The sequence below is a fragment of the Hyperoodon ampullatus genome (genome assembly GCF_949752795.1).
Source record: "Hyperoodon ampullatus genome assembly, chromosome: 15".
Taxonomy (NCBI): domain Eukaryota; kingdom Metazoa; phylum Chordata; class Mammalia; order Artiodactyla; family Ziphiidae; genus Hyperoodon; species Hyperoodon ampullatus.
Window position 1 is genome coordinate 25,889,814 of NC_136928.1, and position 22,902 is coordinate 25,912,715.

A 22,902-nucleotide genomic window follows, 5' to 3' on the forward strand; every position below is an offset into this window, starting at 1 on the left:
AAAAAAAAAAAAAAAAAAAAAAAAAGAATACTCTACTCAGCAAGGCTCTTTTTCAGATCTGACAGAGAAATCAAAAGCTGTATAGACAAGCAAAGGCTAAAAGAATTCAGCACCACTAAACCAGCTTTATAACAAATGTTAAAGGAACTTCTCTAAGTGCAAAAGAAAAGGCCACAACTTGACATGAGAAAATTATGGATCAAAAAAGCTCACCAGTAAACATACAGTAAAGGTAGGAAATCATTCATAAACAAAGCTAGCAGGAAGATTAAAAGACAAAAGTAGTAAAATCATCTGTATCCATGCTAAACAGTTAAGGAATACAAAAAACAATTTGATGTAAAACATGACATAAAAAACAGTAATTATGAGGGAAGGAGAGTACACATGTAGGGTATTTAAGATGCATTTGAAATTAAGACATCAGCAACTTAGAAGAATCACATATATATAGAGAGAGACTGCTATACAATAACCTCAAGGTAACCACAAGCCAAAAATCTATAACAGATACACACATACACAAAAAAGGAATCTAAACATAACACTGAAGATAGTCATCAAATCACAAGAGAAGAGAACAAAAGAAGGGGGAAAAAAAGACCTACAGAAACAAATCCAAAACAATTAACAAAATGACAGTAAGAACATACATATCGATAATTACCTTAAACGTAAACAGACTGAATGCTCCAACCAAAAGACACAAACTGGATGAATGGATACAAAAACAAGGCCCGTTTATTTGCTGCCTACAAGAGACTCACTACAGATCTAGAGACACATACAGACTAAAAGAGAGGGGATGGAAAAGGTATTCCACACAAATGAAAATCAAAAGAAAGCCAGAGTAGCAATATTTATATTAGATGAAATCAACTTTAAAATAAAAACTGTTACAGGAGACAAAGAAGGACACTACAGAATGATCAAGGGATCAATCCAAGAAGAAGATATAACAACTGTAAATATGTATGCACCCAGCATAGGAGCACCTTAATACATAAGGCAAAATATTAACAGACATAAAAGGAGAATTCAACAGTAGCACAATAATAGTAAGGGACTTTAACACCCGACTTACATCAATGGACAGATCATCCAGACAGAAAATCAATAAGGAAACACAGGCCTTAAATAACACATTAGACCAAAGGGACTTAACTGATATTTATAGAGCATTCCACCAAAAAGCAGCAGAATACACATTCTTTTCAAGTGCACATGGAACATTCTCCAGGATAGATCATATGTTAGGCCACAAAACAAGCCTTGGTAAATTTAAGAAAACTGAAATCATATCAAGCTTCTTTTCCAACCACAACTCTATGGAACTAGAAATCAACTACAAGAAAAAAAAAACTGCAAAACCCACAAACACGTGGAGGCTAAACAATATGCTACTAAACAACCAATGGATCACTGAAGAAATCAAAGAGGAAATCAAAAACTACCTAGAGACAAATGAAAACGAAAACATGATGATCCAACACCTATGGGACACAGAAAAAGCAGTTCTAAGAGGGGAGTTTATAGTGATACAGGCTTACCTCAGGAAACAAGAAAAATCTCAAATTAACAACCTAAACTTACATCTAAAGCAAGTAGAGAAAGAAGAATAAATAAAAACCAAAGTTAGTAGAAGGAAAGGAATCATAAATATCAGAGCAGAAATAAATGAAATAGAGACTAAAAAAACAATAGGAGGGCTTCCCTGGTGGCGCAGTGGTTGAGAGTCCGCCTGCCGACGCAGGGGACACAGGTTCGTGCCCTGGTCCGGGAAGATCCCACATGCTGCGGAGCGGCTGGGCCCGTGAGCCACGGCCGCTGAGCTTGCGCGTCTGGAGCCTGTTGCTCCACAACGGGAGAGGCCACAACGGTGAGAGGCCCGCGTACCACAAAAAAAAAAAAAAAAAAAAAATAGGAAAGATCAATGAAACTAAAAGCTGGCTCTTTGAAAATATAAACAAAATTGATAAACCTTTAGGAAGACTCATCAAGAAAAAAAGGGAGAGGGCCCCAATCAATAAAATCAGAAATGAAAAAGAAGTTACAACTGACACCACAGAAATACAAAGGATCATAAGAGACTACTATGAGCAACTACACGCCAATAAAATGGACAACCTAGAAGGAACTGATTAATTCTTAGAAAGGTACAACCTCCCAAGACTGAATCAGGAAGACACAGAAAATATGAATAGACCAATTACCAGAACTGAAATTGAATCAGCAATTTAAAAATTCCCAACAAAGAAAAGTCCAGGACCAAATGGCTTCACAGGTGAATTCTACCAAACACTGAGAAGAGTTAACACCCATCCTTCTGAAACCGTTCCAAAAATTTGCAGAGGAAGGAACACTTCTGAACTCATTCTAGGAGGGCACCAGCACGCTGATACCAAAACCAGACAAAGATATTACAAAAAAGAAAACTACAGACCAATACCACTGATGAACATAGATGCAAAAATCCTCAACAAAATACTAGCAAACCGAATCCACTAATAAACTAAAAGGATCATACACCATGATCATGTGGGATTCATCCCAGGGATGCAAGGATTTTTCAGTATCTGCAAATCCATCAGTGTGATACACCACATTAACAAACTGAAGAATAAAAACCATGTGACCGGGCTTCCCTGGTGGCACAGTGGTTAAGAATCCACCTGCCATTGCAGGGGACATGGATTCGAGCCCTGGTCTGGGAAGATCCCACATGCCGCGAAGCAACTAAGCCTGTGTGCCACAACTACTGAGCCTGTGCTCTAGAGCCTGTGAGCCACAACTACTGAGTCCGCGTGCTACCAACTACTGAAGCCTGTGCACCTAGAGCCCGTGCTCTGCAACAAAGAGAAGCCACCGCAACGAGAAGCCCGCACACCGCAACAAAGAGTAGCCCCCGCTCGTTGCAACTAGAGAAAGCCCACGCGCAGTAATGAAGACCCAACACAGCCAAAAATAAATAAATAAAATAAATTTATTTAAAAAAAATATGATCATCTCAATAGATGCAGAAAAAGCTTTTGACAGATTTCAACACACATTTATGATAAAAACTCTCTAGAAAGTGGGCACAGAGAGAACATACCTCAACACAATAAAGGCCATATATGACAAACCCACAGCTAACATTATACTCAATGGTGAAAAGCTGAAAGCATTTCCCCTAAGATCAGGAACAAGACAAGGATGTCCACTCTCGCCACTTTTATTCAACATAGTTTTGGAAGTCCTAGCCAGGGCAAGCAGAGAAGAAAAAGAAATAAAACGAATCCAAATTGGAAAAGAAGTAAACTGTCCGTTTTTACAGATGACAAGATACTATAAAATCCTAAAGATGCTACCAGAAAACTACTAGAGCTCATCAATGAATTCGCTAAAGTTTCAGGATATGAAATTAATACACAGAAATCTGCTGCATTCCTACATACTAACAATGAAAGATAAGAAAGACAAATTAAGCAAACATTCCCATTCACCATTTAGAACTAATAAACGAGTTCAGCATGGTTGCAGGATAAAAGTTAAATATTAAAAAAATCAATTGTATCATTACATACTTGCAATTAACAAACTGAAAATGAAATTAAAAAAACCATTCTGGGGGAATTCTCTGGCGGTCCAGTGGTTAGGACTCTGCAATTCCACTGCAAGGGGGCATAAGTTAGATCCCTGGTTGGGGAACTAAGATCCCTCAAGTCAAGCAGCACAGCCAAAAACAAAATCAAAAACTAAAACAAAAGCAAAAGAAAACCATTCTGTTCACAACAGCCTCAAAAAAATTAAAATATTATATTAATGTAAATTTAACATAAGAAGAGAAAAACTTCTACTCTGAAAGCTACAAAAAATTATTGCAAGAAATTAAAGAATATCTAAATAAATGCAAAACATCCCAAGTCCATGGACTTAACTGTTAAGAAAGCAATTCTCACCAAACTGATCACAGATTCAACACAATCCCTATCAGAATCCTAGCTGATTTTTTAGTAGAAATTTTGCAAGCATATGGAATCATAAAGGACCCAGAATAGCCAAGACAATCATGAAAAATAAGATAATGTTGGAGGACTAATACTTCCCAATTTTAACTCACAGAATGGGAGAATACATCAAAATCAAAATTTTGATAAGAATGTGTATCTAGAATCCATAGAACAGTTAAAACTCAATAAAAAAGAGAAATAACCCAAATGAAAACCAGGCCAGGATCTTAATACACATTTCTCCAAGGATAACACACAACTGGCCAATAAGCACACAGAAAGATGTTCAACATCATAATCATGAGGCAAATGCAAATCAAAAGCAAAATGAGATACAAATTCACATCCACTAGAATAGATCCAATGAAAAAGTCAGATAATAAGTGTTGGTGAGTTTGTAGAGAAATTGAAATCCACATACATTGCTACTGGGAATGTAAAATGGTGCAGCCACTTTGGCAAACAGTCTGACAACTCCTCAAATGATTAAATATTAAGTTATCACATGATCTAGGAATTCCATTCCTGGGTACATACCCAAGACAAATGAAAACATACTGTCCATATAAAAACCTGTACATGAATATAAAAGCATTTATATTTTATAAATATCAAATCATTATTTTATAAAAGCATTATTCATAGTAGCCAAAAGGTGGAAACAACCAAATGTCCATCAACAAACAGATAAACAAAATGTGATACATACATACGATGAAATATTACTGAGCCATTAGAAGGAATAAAATAATGATACAAGCCATAACTTGGATGAACCTGAAAACATCATGCTAAGTTAAAAGAAGCCAGTCATAAAAGTCCACACATTAAATGATTCCATTTGTATTAAGGTCTAGAATAGGAAAATTTATAATAGAGACAAAGTAGATCAGTGGTTGACTTAGGGCTTGGGGGGAGGTTTCTTTCTGAGGTGATAAAAATGTTCTAAAATCAACTGTGTTGATGGTTGCACATATCTGTGAATAGGGTAAAAATCATTAAATGGTACACTTTAAGTGGGAGAATTATATATATGTGCATTACATATCAAAAAAGCTGTTGAAAAAAAATGTTCTATGAGCATTTGAAAGGTTTTTTTTAAAAGCATACAAACATTTATACACATCAACCTCACTATTTCCAGATGTTTCTCTAACTCTGCTTTTTTTTTTTTTAATTTCATATCTATGGTCTGTCATGGGCTAAATATGTGTGTTCAAGCTCCCTAGTGTTCTGTATAATCCATTTCTCCTTGAGGGTCCTCTAGGGCAGCGGTCCCCGACCTTTTTGGCACCAGGGACCAGTATCATGGAAGACAATTTTTCCACAGACGGGGGTGGGGGATGGGGGGATGGTTCAGGTGGTAATGTGAGGAATGGGGAGCGATAGGGAGCTGCAGGTGAAGTTTCTCTCACTTGCCCGCCACTCATCTCCTCTGTGCAGCCTGGTCTAGAGTATGCTTCTGCAGGTTATGTTTCCATCTTTCTTTTCCAAGCTATGTCTCCTAGACTACCCACTGCAGAGTTGCAATGTTGTTTTTTCATCTTATACATTCTTTTTTGTGTGTGATAAACACAGAAGATTAAATTTACCATCTTAACCAATTTTTAAGCATACAGTTCAGCAGCGTTAAGTATGTTCACACTGTTGCACAACAGATCTCTAGAACATCTTCATCTTGCAACACTGAAACTCTATACCCAATAAACATTAATTCTCCCTCCTTTCTCTCCCCAGCCGTTGGCAGCCACTTTTCTACTTTGTTTCTATGATTTTCACTATTTCAGATACTTCATATAGGTGGAATATACAGTGTTTATCTTTTTGTGACTGGCTTATTTCACTCAGCACAAGGTCCTTGAGATTCACCTATGTTATAGCATGTGACAGGATTTTCTTTTTTTAAGGCTGCATAACATTCTATTGTATATATATCACATTATATTTATCCTTTCATCTGCTGATGGACATATCTTGATTATTGTGAGTAATGCTGCAATGAACATGGGTGTGCAGATATCTCTGAGATCCTGCTTTGAATTCCTTTGGATATACACCCAGAATTGGGATTGCTGTATCATATCGTCATTTTATTTTTAATTTTTTAGGAACCTCCATACTGTTTTCCATAATGGCTGTGCCATTTTATATTTCCACCAACAGTGCACAAGGGTTCCAATTTCTCTGCATCCTTGCCAACAAATGTTATTTTCTGTTATTTTGATAGTACCCATCCTAACAGGTGTGCAGTAGTATCTCATTGTGGTTTTGATTTGCATTTCTCTGATGATTAGTGATATTAAGCATCTTTTCATATACTTGTTGACCATTCATATATACTCCCTGGAGAACTGTCTATTCGAGTCCTTTACCCATTTTTAAATTGGGTTTCTTTGTTGTTGAGTTTTAGAAGTTCGATCACTTATCATGATTTGCAAATATTTTCTCCTATTCCACAGGTTGCCTTTTAACTCTGTTGATTGTGTCCTTTGAAGCAGAGTTTTAAATTCTGATATAGTATAATTTATTTATTTTTGCTTTTGTTGCCTATACTTTTGATGTCATATCCAAGAAATCACTGACAAATCCAATGTCATGAAGCTTTTCCCCCATGTTTTCTTCTAAGAGTTTTATAATTTTAGCTCTTCTGTTTGGATCTTTGATCCATTTTGAGTTAATTTTGTATATGGTAAAAGGTAATGGTCCAAATTAATTCTTTTGCATGTGGATATCCAGTTTTCCAATACCATTTGTTGAAGAGACTATTCTTTTCCCACTGTGTAGTCTTGGTGCCCTTATGGAAAACCATCCATCTAATACATTCTTTTTTTTTTTTGGTGGGGGGGTACGTGGGCCTCTCACTGTTGTGGCCTCTCCTGTTGTGGAGCACAGGCTCCGGACGCGCAGGCCCAGCGGCCATGGCTCACGGGCCCAGCCGCTCTGCGGCATAGGGGATCTTCCCGGAATGGGGCACGGACCCATGTCCCCTGCATCGGCAGGTGGACTCTCAACCACTGCGCCACCAGGGAAGCCCCATCTAATACATTCTGGATGTTAGCAGCTGCACAAGGACTATCTTCAAAATACAGTATCGATAGATTAGCTTCTTGACTCCTTTCTTTTCTTATCTGGATACTGTTCTATATTCCTCTAAGACATAAAGTTTGACAGCTAGGTAGTAACGGCTTGTGTCCTATACACTTTTCTTTTATGTTATTAGAAAAAGGGGGCCATGGGTAAACATAAATAGATTTGATCTTGGGTCTTTTTTATTGTAATTTTTAAGAAGTTTGTATTGAGGTTCTTTCTGTCTTTGTCACAGTCATCTGGAATGCCTTAGCTTTCCCCTGTTTCAGTGTTGAGACATGATACTTCACTTCTAATACTATCAGCCTTGGGTATTTAATTGTAATTTTATTTCTAAATTGCCAGTATCTTTTCCCAGAAGTAACAATTATCTTACAAATAAATACATACATCCACACAGACAAAGAAGCACTGAAGTGATACGCATAACAAAGCAAAAAATTTTAAAATGGAAGTCTGTTTAAGTTGTGAGACTATAGTCTCATCAGAATTAAGTGGAAACACGTAGACACAGGTGTTTGCGTGTGCGTGCTCTCTCTCACATCCCCTACCCCACTCCCCATTACCTGCAATACCTATTTGCAAGGATTTCTTCTCTTCGGGCCAGCCTTCCTTAGGAACTGTCCTCTTACTGTGAATCTCCTCTTTCTGTTTAGTGGCTGTAGTGTCTGGTAGACTATCAATCTTCATGTCTTGTAGTTGAGCTGACTGCTCTGAAGCAGCAGCAGCACTGGAACCTAAGAGAGGGAAATCAAGATTCAGACAGGAAGCTGACAAAAATTATTTCAAAATACCTCTCAAGCATCTACTAGTGTGAGAAGATAGTTATGCTGGATAAACAGTGAGATGGATGCAGGACAGGAATAAAGAAGCAGACGTAGAGAACAGACTTGAGGACACGGGGAGGGGGAAGGGTAAGCTGGGACGAGGTGAGAGAGTGGCACGGACTTATATACTACCAAATGTAAAATAGATAGTTAGTGGGAAGCAGCCGCATAGCACAGGGAGATCAGCTCAGTGCTGTGTGACCACATAGAGGGGTGGGATAGGTAGGGTGGGAGGGACATGAAAGAGGGAGGAGATATGGGGATATATGTATATGTATAGCTGATTCACTCTGTTATAAAGTAGAAACTAACACACCATTGTAAAGCAATTATACCCCAATAAAGATGTTTAAAACAAAAAAATTTGAGATGGAGGGCTTCCCTAGTGGCGCAGTGGTTGAGAGTCCGCCTGCCGATGCAGGGGACGCGGGTTCGTGCCCCGGTCTGGGAAGATCCCACATGCCGCGGAGCGGCTGGTCCCGTGAGCCATGGCCACTGAGCCTGTGTGTCCAGAGCCTGTGCTCCGCAACGGGAGAGGCCACAACAGTGAGAGGCCCGCGTATCGCAAAAAAAAAAAAAAAAAACTGAGATGGAAAGAGAAAAGCATTTTGGGCAAAGGTGACTACATATGAAAAAAATGTAATCAGGAAAGCAACTGAACATCTAAGAAACAGTGCAAGTATATAATTTATTATAGAATTTGGAAGGAAAAGAGAGAAAAATTAGCATTTGAAAAGTTCTTTGGGAGCCCATTCTGTTGTGAAAGACTAGGCTAAAAAAGTTTAGCTTTGATTCTTTTTTTTTTTTTTTTGCGGTACACGGGCCTCTCACTGTTGTGGCCTCTCCCATTGCAGAGCACAGGCTCCGGACACGCAGGCTCAGCTGCCATGGCTCACGGGCCTAGCCGCTCCGTGGCATGTGGGATCTTCCCAGACCAGGGCACGAACCCGTGTCCCCTGCATCGGCAGGCGGACTCTCAACCACTGCACCACCAGGGAAGCCTTTTTTTAAAAAATAAATTTATTTGGTTGTATTGGGTGCTCATTGCTGTGCGCGGGCTTTCTCTAGTTGCGGCAAGCGGGGCTACTCGTCATTGTGGTGCACGGGCTTCTCATTGCGGTGGCTTCTCTTGTTGCAGAGCACAGGAGGGCTCGAACCCGTGTCTCCTGCATTGGCAGACAGATTCTTAACCATTGCACCACCAGCAAAGTCCTAGTTTTTACTTTCAAGGGCAATGAAAACTTTTTGATGAGATTAACATGATCAAAACTTTTTCTGAAGCATTTGTTTAAAAACAGCAAAAAAGGTGTCTCTAAGGACCCGGGTTGAGAAGCAGATTTTAAAAGCAGTTTCTCTTCAAATCATCTTTCATACCATCTGATAAGCATCTTGATTCACCATGGCATTGGCAGCAGTAAAATGGGCTATATCAAGCAGAACTATCTTGAAACATTTATTTCCAATTCAAAATGGAGCCTTATATTGTGTTTGTCATAAAACTACATATTCTTCTCTTCCAGATGACTATAATTGCAAAGTAGAGCTTGCTTTGACATCTCATGGCAGGACAATAGTATGCTATCACCCTTCTGTGGACATTCCGTATGAACACACAAAACCTATCCCTCGCCAGATCCTGTGCAGAATAATGAAGAAACACATGATCTAGTGCTGAAAACCAGATTAGAAGAAAAAGGTGAATACTTAGAGCAAGGACCCATGATAGAACAACTTAGCAAAATGTTCTTTACTACTAAGCACCATTGGTATCCTCGCAGACAGTATCATAGATGTCGTAGGAAACTGAATCCTCCAAAAGACAGGTGATATTGAGGTTTTCAGGAATCAAAGAGAAATGTTATCCTGCATCTCATTTGCCATTTGAGAAAATACAATTGGGTATATTCACTAATATGTTACATAGTAAAATAATAAAATATCTTCTCATATAAAAAAAAAACAGCAAAAAAGCGGGTAAGCTTTCGAATACAATATTTGCCCAGAATACAATATAACTTCTGAAAAGGAAGCAATACACAAAAAAAGAGAAGTGGCTAATTATACTCCAAAATATGTTTCTATTTATACTTGTGACAGACTACCAGCTGTCCTGTGAAATCCACTGTCCTTTTCCTCTAAAATAGAACCTGACTTAGCTGGGCATACCATAATAGAGATTATTTTTCCCAGCCTCCCTGGCCACATAGGTTGGTGTGACCATGTGAGTAAGTCTGGCCAATAGGATGGAAGGGGAATGGTACATTTAACTTTTGAGAAGTATTTAAAAGAAGAAATACACTTTTTTCTTTTTCCTTTTTTTTCCTTTTTGCTGGCTGGAATACGTGTCTGATAACTACAGCATGAGAATGGAGGCTAAAATGTTGAAGCAACAGGAGAGAAAGAGCTTTGTTCCCTGATACTCTTTTCTGTCTTCTTTAAGCCAATGTCAATTTGTTTTTGTTTTCATCTCTCAGAGCCGAAACTATCCTAAACTAAACACACTTTTACAGGCATTTTTAATCAGCACAGTCCTACCGAAGTAAATTAACTGGGTAGGTAGTTAGGAAGTAAACAAGCTAAATTCCTGAAGAACAAAGGCCTATGTAAAACAATTTTATTAGAGAATTAGCATCTCATGGCAACAAATGTTTTTATCAGTAGAGTTTTAAAAAGTCCATTATGTGAATTTCTGGCAATGAGATTAATTTGTGTATAATATTCATAAAGTTCTCCAAAAATATCTCAAAGGGCTTTAAAAATGTTAGTTTTACCTGCCAGTGTATACCAAAAGTTGCTGCTAACATCCTATTTCACATATGAACAAGATGGAGGGTTGAAGAGAGCAAGAATATATAATACTTTTCTATTTATATTCATTTTAGAAGGTCAGAATAAAACAATAGGCAGATAATTCAGTTCCACTACCTGTAGTGTCTTTCTGCAAGGATTCTTTTTCTTCAGATAGAGCAGCCTCGGTCGCTGCCCTTTTACTGTAGATCTCCTTTTTCTGGTTTTTGTCTGAGAGGTCCTCATCCCCAGTGATGAGAACTTGAGCTTGAGCATCTGGAATAATGAAGTCATTTGATCCCAGGGAGAAGGAAAAGATAACACAAGCAAGTAATCCACCCCCCTACCCCAAACAAAAACAAAAACAAAAACCTCTTTATTATATATTAGGAAAAAAAGCATCTCTTAGGCTCAACCATATAAAAGCTGTGACAGTTTTAAGGACTTTATAACATATGACAGTTTTGGGGGGTTTGGAAAGTTTTCCATATTTTTCTGTGTACAATCACTTTAAACAAAATCTGTTCTTTGCTGATTTGATGCAACAGTTAAAAAAAAAATCCAGATCAGGTATCTTTCAAAGTAGAAAAGTACATCAGAACAAACCTATTCAAAATTTTTGTCACTTAGGGGGCAAATTCTGATATTTCATATAATCCTAGAAAAGCATCTATAGCATCTAGATTTTATATATAGTACTTACATAATTTTTAAAAATCTCCTGAGATTAAATTTGTCTAATGCTTTCTATTTTCTTTCTGTTTTTCTTGGTCATACTTGCTAGGGATTTATCTACCTTATTGGTCTTTTAAAATCAGCTTTTTTTTTTTTTTTTTGGCGGTACACGGGCCTCTCACTGTTGTGGCCTCTCCCATTGCGGAGCACAGTCTCTGGACGCGCAGGCTCACGGACCCAGCCGCTCCGCGGCATGTGGGATCTTCCCGGACCAGTGTCCTCTGCATCGGCAGGCGGACTCTCAACGACTGCGCCACCAGAGAAGCCCTCTTTTCTTTTTTATTGTATGAGAAAACGCCAAGTGCAAAATAATAATGTTGGTAAATAAATTAAAAATCACCCATACAACAACTAGGATACAGTTATCAAGCAGTTAATATGGTTATGTTTTTTACAATGGATTGACAAGAGATTCATCTCCTTTCTCTAAGAATGAATATTTTTCAACAAAGCAGTCAGAAAGGCAATAGAGATTACTAAAAACAACATAATGAACACCAATGTGTCTACTATAGAGCTTAAGAAATAAAACATTACAGATATAATGATATAATGATAATGATACCCCGTGTAAAGTCTCAATACCATTCTCTTTTCAGCAGCAACCTTAAGCTCAATTTAGAGTTCGTCAATCTCAAGGATGTTCTTGAACTTTTTACTATACAGTGCTGCATGTATTAGTCAACAATGTACTGGATTGTTTTGCATGTCTTTAAACTTTATATAAAGGGTATAATAATCTGTGTACCTTTAAGTAACTTGCCTTTTACACTCAGTATTACGATTGGGGGATTTACTCATAGTGACTCTAATTAACTCATTCTCAGTGTTATGTAGAATTCTATGGAATTAATATATCAATTTTCACCTATTGGTAAACTTTAGGCTATTTCTAATTTTTTTTTTTAGATGTTGGGGGTAGGAGTTTATTAATTTATTTATTTTTGCTGTGTTGGGTCTTCGTTTCTGTGCAAGGGCTATCTCTAGTTGTGGCAAGCGGGGGCCACTCTTCATCGCGGTGCGCGGGCCTCTCACTGTTGTGGCCTCTCCCGTTGCGGAGCACAGGCTTCAGGCGCGCAGGCTCAGTAGTTGTGGCTCACGGGCCCAGCCGCTCCGCGGTATGTGGGATCCTCCCAGACCGGGGCTCAAACCCGTGTCCCCTGCATTGGCAGGCAGATTCTCAACCACTGCGCCACCAAGGAAGCCCCTATTTCTAATTTTTTAATATTGAAAAGCATTACAATGAACATTACTATAAATTTCTTTGTAGGTTGTATGAGTTTCAAATACCTTCTCTCAGTCTGTGCCTTGTCTTTGAATTATTTATGATGTCTTCTGGTGCACAAAATTTTCCATTTTAATAATACCACTTATTTTCTTTTTCCTTCATGGTCTGTGCTTTGTGTGTCTTATTTAAGAAATCATTCTTTCATGGTCAAAGGACAGTCATCTAAATTCTAAAAGCTTAAAGTTTTCCTTTTTACATTTAATATCATTTGAACTACACTTTTGTTTAATGTGCAGCAGGGATCTGATTTTATTTTTTCTTACATATATAATCAATGGCCCAAACACTACTGAATAGATCACCCTTTCTCCAGGATTGTTATGTCATCTGTATCATATATTAGTTTCCACATTCATGGGTGTGTTTCTGGGTCAACACGTTGTACCACTTTTGTTTATTTCTTTGTAAGTGAGGTCTTAAATATATATATTTTATATATATATAAATTATATATAAATTTTATATATGTATGTATATATATATATATATATATATATATATATATATACACACACACACACACACACAAAGTCTTTTGATGTCTGGTATGGCAAGTTCCCTTACCTTATTCTTTAAAAATACGTCTTGATTTTCCAAAAAATTTTGGAATCAGCCTGTCAAGTTCCATGAAAAAATCTACTGGAATTTTGAGTAGCGATTCACTGAATTTATTTAAGCTTTCCTTAATATATTTCAATGAAGCTTTATCATTTTCTCTACATTAGTTTTGCATGTCCTTTGTTAGATTCATTTCTAAGTACTTATTTTTTGTTGTTTTTTAAAAAAGTATCTTAAAAAAAATCTTTTGCGGGCTTCCCTGGTGGCACAGTGGTTGAGAGTCCGCCTGCTGATGCAGGGGACACGGGTTCGTGCCCTGGTCCGGGAAGATCCCGCATGCCGCGGAACGGCTGGAGCGGTGAGCCAGGGTCGCTGAGCCTGCGCATCCAGAGCCTGTGCTCTGCAACGGGAGAGGCCACAACAGTGAGAGGCCTGCATACCGTAAAAAAAAAAAAAATCTTTTGCATTATGTATCAGAAGACATGTATCAAAAAATGCACAGAGAACTCAGTGAGTTGTTAAAAAGTGAACATGTACCCAGGTTTAAAAAAAAAAAAAAATCTGCCTAGAACCCTATATGCTCTCCCCTCATTCTTTCTATCTCCCCCAGGCTGAGCATAACACCACATTTTAAATTCAACAAATTACTTATATTTCTGAACTTTATATAAATGGAATAATACAGCACATAGCCTTTATGTCTTGCTTTCTTCTCTTACATTATATTTGTAAGATTCGTTAAGTGTTAAAACATATATTTGTCTTTTACTCAGTCTCATTTACTGGTTACTATTCAACAGTGTTAATATGGTACAACTCACTCATACTACTGGAAAAATAATGGCATAATAAATATAAAAATAATGGCATCTGGGTAATTGCCAGTTTGGAGCTATTACAAAAACTGCTGTAAAGAATATTCATGTGGCAGAGGACATACCGCTGCAGTTGCCGCCACCTCTGGGATTTCTGGTTCTTTTCTCTTCGCCTTAAATTCGGTGTCTTTTATGAATAATCAAAAGCAGCAAAAGGCAACGCTATCAGGCCAGCGTTTTAAAGCCAGAAAAAGAGGGCATCCCTGGTGGCGCAGTGGTTGGGAGTCCGCCTGCCGATGCAGGGGACACGGGTTTGTGTCCCAGTCCGGGAGAATCCCACATGCTGCGGAGCGGCTAGGCCCGTGAGCCATGGCCGCTGGGCCTGCGCGTCCGGAGGCTGTGCTCCACAACGGCAGAGGCCACAGCGGTGAGAGGCCCGCGTACCGCAAAAAAAAAAAAAAAAAAAAAAAAAAAAAAAAAACAGAAAAAGACGAAAAAGAGAGGTTTGACCCTACTCAGTTTCAAAACTGCATTATTCAAGGCTTAACTGAAACTGGTACTGATTTGGAAGCAGTAGCAAAGTTTCTTGATGCTTCTGGAGCAAAACTTGATTACCACCGATATGCAGAAACATTCTTTGACATTCTGGTGGCCGGTGGAATGCTGGCCCCAGGTGGTACACTGGCAGATGACATGATGCGTACAGATGTCAGTGTGTTCGCACCACAAGAAGACCTAGAGACCATGCAAGCATTTGCTCAGGTTTTTAACAAGTTAATCAGGTGCTACAAATACCTGGAGAAAGGTTTTGAAGATGGAGTTAAAAAGCTGCTGCTGTTCTTAAAGGGTTTTTCAGAGTCGGAGAGGAACAAGCTGGCTATGTTGACTGGTGTTCTTCTGGCTAATGGAACACTTAATGCATCCATTCTTAATAGCCTTTATAATGAGAATTTGGTTAAAGAAGGGGTTTCAGCAGCTTTTGCTGTAAAGCTCTTTAAATCATGGATAAATGAAAAAGATATCAATGCAGTAGCTCCAAGTCTTCGGAAAGTGAGCATGGATAACAGACTGATGGAACTTTTTCCTGCCAATAAACAAAGCGTTGAACACTTCACAAAGTATTTTACTGAGGCAGGCTTGAAAGAGCTTTCACAGTATGTTTGGAATCAGCAAACCATAGGAGCTCGTAAGGAACTCCAGAAAGAACTTCAAGAACAGGTGTCCCGTGGTGATCCATTTAAGGATATAATTTTGTATGTCAAGGAGGAGATGAAAAAAAACAACATCCCAGAATTAGCTGTCATCGGAATAGTATGGTCCAGTGTAATGAGCACCGTGGAATGGAACAAAAAAGAGGAGCTTGTAGCAGAGCAAGCCATCAAGCACTCGAAGCAATACAGCCCTCTACTTGCTGCCTTTACAACTCAAGGTCAGTCTGAGCTGACTCTGTTACTGAAGATTCAGGAGTACTGCTATGACAACATTCATTTCATGAAAGCCTTCCAGAAAATAGTGGTGCTTTTTTATAAAGCTGAAGTTCTGAGTGAAGAACCCATTCTCAAGTGGTATAAAGATGCACATGTTGCCAAGGGGAAAAGTGTCTTCCTTGAGCAAATGAAAAAGTTTGTAGAGTGGCTCAAAAATGCTGAAGAAGAATCTGAGTCTGAAGCTGAAGAAGGTGACGAATGTGAAACTACACCCTCAGTAAAGCAAACAGGAGTTGTAGATAAAATGTCATGTCTCATGTGTCCTGGTTCTTACATCTTCCTACCTCCCTATATCAAGCATGATATAAGGGCTTTCATGGCAAGTTTTATTTGAACTGTTTCTATGGTTACTGGAAATGTTGGACTTAGTTTCTGAAACCATGTTTTAAGTAGCTACAGGAGCTATAGATTTGAATTTAATGTTGCATTAGTCTTTTCAGTTATCTTCTACCTCCTGTATTTTCTACTGTAATAATGTAATTTAAGGCCTTCCACAATGAACAGTTCACTTTTTCCCTGGGTTTTCTATATAAACAGTTTTCAAGATATGATTTGGTTAAAAATAATGTTATAAAAATTGTTTGCAAATTAAACTGTAAAAGTAAAAAAAAAAAAGAATATTCATGTGTGTCTCGGTGCTCATGCACATCCTTTTCTGTGGAGTATATAGTTAGGAACAGAATTGCTCTGTTATGCTTTTGTGTAACTTAGTAGATAATGGCAAATGGCTTTCCAAGGTCACTCTACCAATTTACATTCTTACCAGCAGTGAATAAGTACTGTTTGTTCTATATTCTTACCAACACAGTATTAACTTTTTCATTTCAGTCATTTTAATGGGTATGCAGAGATATCTTATTGTGGTCTTAATTTGCAATTCCCTGTTGATGAATTAAGTTGAATATTTTGCATATGTTCATTGGCTATTGGACAGTCTTTTATAAAAAGTACCTATTCAAGTCTTCTGTCCTTTTTTAAAATTGGACTAACTTTTTCATATTGATTTGTATGAGTTCTTTTTATATTCTGGATAGAAGTCCTTTATGAGATATGTATTGCAAATATCTTCCCCAGTCTGTGGCTTGCCTTTTACTCTCTTATTTGGTGTTTAATTAATAGAATCCCTTAATTTAATGTGGCATATTTGTCAGTTTTTTCTTTTATGGCTACTTTTTGGGGGTAGGGATCCAATTTAATAAATGTTTTCCCATTCCAAGATTGTGAGGACATACTCTTCTGTATTTTCTTGCAGAAGACTGACCTATCCATCTATCTATGCCTTTCATATTTAAATCTAAAGTATATGGAATTGATTTTGGTGTACAGTGTAATGTAGGGGGGTCATAGTTCTTTTTTATCCCTAACATCCAATTTACCTAACATCATTTTACTGAAAAGATCATCTTTTCCCCCACCATATTGCAGTGGTACCTTTATTGTAAATCAGGTGTCCATATATGTGAATCTGGAGTATTCTCTTCTATGGTCAGCCTGTTTATTCTTTTGCCAACATCACACTGTCTTAATTACTACAGTTTTATAATAAGTTTTGATACTTGGTAGTGTAAATCTTCTAGATTCTTTTTCGATTTTTTATTATTTGTATTTAGGGTGTAACGTTACCCCTAATCACTTTGGCTACCTTCTATACATTTTGATAGCAGAATTTTATTATTACTTAGTTTTAAATATATTGTAACTTCCAGTATGACTTTAACTTCTGAGTTACTTAGAATTACATTTTTAAATTTTCAAATACATGTTTATTATATTAGTATATATATATAATATTTACATATTAGGTATATTAGTTTCCTAGGGCTGCCACAATAAATTACTACAAACTGAGCGGCTTAAAACAAAATAAATTTATTCTCCCACAGATCTGGAGTCTATAAATCGAAATCAAAGTGTCAGCAGGAACATGGTCTCTCAAAAGTCTATCTGGGAGAATCTTTCCTTGTCTCTTCCAGCTTCTAGTGACCCCTAGTGCTCCCTGGCTTTGGACAGAATAATTCCAATCTCTGCTCCTGTCTTCATGTGGCCTCCTCTCCTCTTTTTATAAGTACACTAATCATTGGATTTAAGGCCCACCCTACATCCAGGATGATATAACCTAGAGATCTTTAACTAATGACATCTGCAAAGACCCTATTTCCAAACAACATCACATTCTGAAGTTTCCTGTGGACCTGAATTTTGGGGGGATTACTACTTAACCCATAAAACAGATTTTTGTTTCATTTTGTTATTCCATGTTTTTATTGTTGAGTTCTAATTTAGCTACACTGTAGTCAAAGAAGCTGTTCTGTTTGAACATCAGTTCTTCAAAACTAACAGCTTCATCAATTTTTCTAAGTGTTCCGTGTGTTCTTTAAAAAATGAAAAGTTCTCTATAGTAAGTCAAACTTTTAAATTCCATTTTAAAATCTTGTCTACTTTAATTTTCTTTCCTGGTCTCTCAGTTTCTGATAGATATGTATTGTTGGGTTTACCTATATTTTCCTGTCATTTTTCCTGCATACAAGTTTGAGTAAAAGAAAATAAACTCAAATTTTATCTTATTGGTATATTTGAGCCTTTTGTTATTACACGGTAAACTCATAATATATATTAATATTTTTTGGCCTGGAATTTTATTTTGTCAATATTAACATTGCTCATTAGCTTTATTTTAGTTAGTATTTGACAAATATATCATTTTCTATCTCTTCCATGTTTTGGGAGGTAAGGCAAAATAAACTGTAATCTAATCAAAAGAACATACACAAATGGTTTTGAAAGTCAAATAGTTCCAGTAAACTTATAACAGAAATCAACAGTTTTCAAAAACCACCAATTTATTTAGCCATTTCTTCTAGTATCACTATCCTTGCTTCCAAATAACATGCCTTTATATTGCTGTATCCTTTTTAGTTCCAGAAATTATTTTTTTATTTCCTTTTATGATCAATATGGATTTACCTTTTATAGAACTTTCCTGTCACACCCATATTCCCTCAATATATCTTCTGAAAAGTTTTAGCCCTATATTAATGTTCACTGTTTATATATTATGTAAGTTGTAGTCATGATGATTAAATCAATATTCAGTATTCAAACATAGGCTGGCTCTATGTTCCGGTTTTGGCATAGTGTTAATGACTTCATGTGATGTTAATGCTTTTATGAGGAAACCGAATGAAAGACTGCTTGCTAAAGTGCACACATTTATTCTTCCACATAACTTTTTGTTGCACTGAAAAGCATTTTGAAGTCTTTTGAAATAAGATAAAAGAAGCACATCTGCCAGTTAACATTGAGGCTGCCATGTAAATAGAAAGGCAAATATTTTTGCAAAATGTAGTTCATAAATGAAAACTCTCATATACTAGCTATGTACTAGTGGCAATTTGGTACATATAGATAACCCTGTGATCCCACTGTCAGACAATTGAGAAGGAGGTGGATATGGAAAAATTGGCAGGGAACAAAGTGATAGACTAAGGGAACTCCATCAGAAGTCTGCACAATGAACTTACCAAATATAACTCCCCTCTAGTTTGCATTTGGTAAGGATGATGTGTGTGAAATAAAGTTGGGCTTTGTTCACTGAGGGACCCCTATAACCTCCCATGTGTTATGTGGGTCTACTGCTACTATTATTGTTGGTCTATTTCCAGACTTTACATCCTAAGGAAAAGTCCTCCTATTTCACCGTTGGAGAAGCCCAGCCTCAGAGCCTCTCACTTTAAAGGATTAAGAAGAATAGAGGGAAGGTACCTGCTGGGGAAAATTGAATAGTGACTTTTGTATAATAGCTAAGTGAGCCCATTAAATATATCAGAAGTAAAAATCTCAGTAGAAGGATTGGAATATAAAAGTGAGAAAATCTGTTAGGAAACAGAACATAAAAAGAAGGGAAAAGGAAAAAAAATTCAAGATTGGCCCCAGAGGGACAACATCAAAAAACAGGTGTTCCATGGAGATAATAGAGAAGATATAAAAGAAAAACTCAAAGGACTAGTATAGGAACAAATTCCAAAACTGAAGGATATGAATTTCCATGTTAATAGGAACTGTCATGTACATAAAAATCCACACCAAGGCACATGACCTTGAAATTTTGAAACACTGGCAAGGAAAGAGATTCTGAAAGCTTCCAGAAAGAAAGCAGCTACCATATAAAGAAATGCAAATTAGACTGACATTAAGTTTTTCAAAAATAATACATGGAACAAATCATGCAGATTCCTAAAGATTAAAAGCTTTTATAAAACAGTGGGACCTGTATCTGGGGGCAAGGATGAAAACTCAAATACCCACAGTCACCAGACTGACAAGGTAGATGTATGAAGTGGATTGAGTCCGAGACTCGTGGGGACTGAAGCCAACAGGAGAATGTATGTCCTCTCTGCAGAGGACAAGCATGCCTCAGGGTCAAATGATAACTGCCATGGAGGAATACAAGTTGAGTGCAACTACATATGCTGACTTCTCAAGGGAAGCCCAAAATCTTATTTTTAGATCTTGGCAGCAAAATTTTAAAAAATTTAAAACACCATGTGAGCCATACACTTTCCTGCAGAATCCAACCTATGAGACATTAGTTTGTACCATCTGACAGATAAATTCATGAGGCATTTTAATCAAGATTTTCTACGAATTTTAGTCTTTAAAACATACTTAAATGGATATTATTTCATTTCAAAAGTTGCAATATATTTCCCATAGTGAAAATAAAGTCTACAGTTTTAAAAAATCTAAAGCATTTTAAAAGATTTTATATTTTACTTCTTGTACATATCCAATAAAACAGCTAGGAGAAAAGTTTGCATTAACAAAGCAGAAAAAAAAAAGAAAGCCTGGACAATACTCTCATTTAAGATGAACTGTGGCGCAGTGGTTGAGAATCTGCCTGCCAATGCAGGGGACACGGGTTTGAGCCCTGGTCTGGGAAGATCCCACATGCCGCAGAGCAACTGGGCCCGTGAGCCACAACTACTGAGCCTGAGCGTCTGGAGCCTGTGCTCCGCAACAAGAGAGGCCGCGATAGGGAGAGGCCCACGCACCACTATGAAGACTGGCCCCCGCTCGCCACAACTAGAGAAAACCCTCGCACAGAAACGAAGACCCAACACAGCCAAAAATAAATAAATAAATAAATGAATAAATAAAGGAGTTCCTTTAAAAAAAAAAGCCACAGAATACACAAAGCCAATCCAGTCACCTGCATTATCTTTCTGAAAGGGTTTTTTCCCCATTGACAAGGATGCCTTAGTTACCACCCTCTTACTGTAGATCCCCTCTTTATGTTTAATGTTAACAGTGTCTGCCAGGTCATCATTCCTTGTGCCTAGCACCTGAGCCGGGAAGTCTGGAGCAATGGCATCATTGGATCCTACAGAAAAATGGAAAAGTAGTACAGTTAACACAAGTACAGATTGAAGAAAGACAAAAAATTTACCTCTTAAACCACCTCTATAAAAAAGGCACTACCATGGGAGTGTTACAGGGTAATCAGAAGGAGACATCAGTCAAACTGAAGCTGTCAGAAATGTACAATATTGCAACAATATACTGGAGAAGCAAATGACATAAGAGGAGACATATAAATTAGAAGGGAGACAATTTCTGGCTCAGGAACGTTTTCAGGAGGAGAAAATAGTTTGTACCTTAGAAAATAAGTAGGCTTTTTGAAATATGGAGAGGAAGAAACAAAGGCATTTTAGGTAGAGGTTACAGCATTAGCAAAGACCAGGAAGCAGGAAAACAGATTAAACAAAAAAATCAGATACTTTTGTGGTCAGACTGTATTATGGACTACATTAAAGACAGTGGTGGGAGATATTAAAAATTGTTTGGGGGCTTCGCTGGTGGCGCAGTGGTTGAGAGTCCGCCTGTCGATGCAGGGGACACAGGTTCGTGCCCCAGTCCAGGAAGATCCCACATGCCACGGAGCGGCTGTGCCCGTGAGCCATGGCCGCTGAGCCTGCGCGTCCGGAGCCTGTGCTCCGCAACGGGAGAGGCCACAACGGTGAGAGGCCCGCGTACCGCAAAAAAAAAAAAAAAAATTGTTTGGGACAAAATTCAGCAGGGCATGGAATCCCAAGCTAAAGGGGTAAAGAGTGTAAATTTTACTGTACATGAAATGCAACATCATTAAGGATTTTTTAATAAAGGGAACTGCAATCAGTTACATTTTAGGAAGCTTAATCTGACAATAATACGAAAGACAAAACATTGTAAGGAAAAGTTTATGTGATAAAGTAATACAAGATTTGAAAGTAACTTTATTTTCTTTAAAATATATTTCAATATTCTTAAATCCACTAATATAGGAACTGATAAGAGAAGTTTATCCATGTCACATATAAGAGGCAAAAGAACATCTCTGGATGTACAAGAGTTTATAGTAACTATAGAATTATCTTCTACAAAGATGCTTTTCTTTCTTAACTGGTACTCCATACTTCATGAATTTTCTAAGCACCTAAAATGTGTATGGCAATAAAAGCTGGGTAAGTATCAGTTCATTTGTACAGTATAAATATAAATAAGTCATGAGTTATATTTCAGGACAGATTGCAAGGATCCTATTAAGCCTTCTGGGTCATATGTACACTCAGCTTTTCTTTGCTTCCGTGGCATCACGTTCTTTTATTTGCTCCCCACCTCTCTGGTAAATCCTTAGTGTCCTTTCCTCCACCAAATCTCTCAATGCTGGAGTTCCTCAAGGGGTAAGAACTGGGTTCTCTTCTCTTCTTGGATGAACTCATTGATCATCAATGTATGGAACACTACATGTGGATGACCAACAAATACACATCTCTAGCTGGAACCTGTTTTCTGAGCTTCAGATTCTAGCATTCAGGACACAGCTAGCCTCTAAAGCATTTGGAGGAAAAATCAGAAAAAGATGTCCCTTCCACATAAAAAAAAATTTGTTTTATATATTATGATACAACACAAACAACTATACGTGAGGGTCTCTTCACCACCTCCCTTTATTCTCCAAGAGAGGTGATTATGTCAGGTTCAGAGTTAGGTAAGGAAGAATAATTAAGTTCCTGAGAGCAGTGAATGGATGTACAAGAGAATCAACCTTCTTGGAGCTGAGAGGCAGTTGAAAGAGAGTGTAGCCACACATATTTGTATATGCTATTGAATGTATGTGTAGTTATTTTCCTGCATCTGTGCACAGCTGCAGAATGTGTGAAGATTTACGTTTCGGGCAGGAAGAGAGTTAACATTATTGCTCCAGAACTCTAACAGGAGATTTGGAATCTTCACACCTGGATGTTTTCATAAAAAATGGCATATGTTTATGACGTGAACAGAGCCACC

At 37.6% G+C, this 22,902-nt stretch overlaps 3 protein-coding genes across 3 annotated transcripts in view; 2 read left to right on the plus strand and 1 right to left on the minus strand.

Annotated features, from left to right (window-relative positions):
• The window catches only part of ALMS1 (ALMS1 centrosome and basal body associated protein), a gene marked incomplete at both ends in the record, with an annotated part of 241,255 nt that overhangs the window by 43,708 nt on the left and 174,645 nt on the right, over positions 1 to 22,902 (minus strand). The window contains 3 exons of the mRNA XM_079720378.1: positions 7,646 to 7,816; positions 10,832 to 10,969; positions 20,786 to 20,956. Coding sequence (XP_079576504.1) covers positions 7,646 to 7,816; positions 10,832 to 10,969; positions 20,786 to 20,956 — 480 coding nt within the window. The remainder of the gene's footprint in view (positions 1 to 7,645; positions 7,817 to 10,831; positions 10,970 to 20,785; positions 20,957 to 22,902) is intronic.
• LOC307063971 (large ribosomal subunit protein mL42-like) lies at positions 9,306 to 9,733 on the plus strand (the record flags this gene model as incomplete). The annotated part of the gene is given in 2 exon segments (XM_079720380.1): positions 9,306 to 9,531; positions 9,534 to 9,733. Coding segments are annotated over 2 exon segments (426 nt in total).
• LOC307064756 (eIF5-mimic protein 2-like) lies at positions 14,279 to 15,910 on the plus strand (the record flags this gene model as incomplete). Its single annotated transcript, XM_079721460.1, has 2 exons — positions 14,279 to 14,363; positions 14,574 to 15,910. Exons 1-2 carry the CDS (start codon positions 14,282 to 14,284, stop codon positions 15,908 to 15,910), a joined length of 1,419 nt encoding a protein of 472 aa, XP_079577586.1. The 5' UTR covers positions 14,279 to 14,281.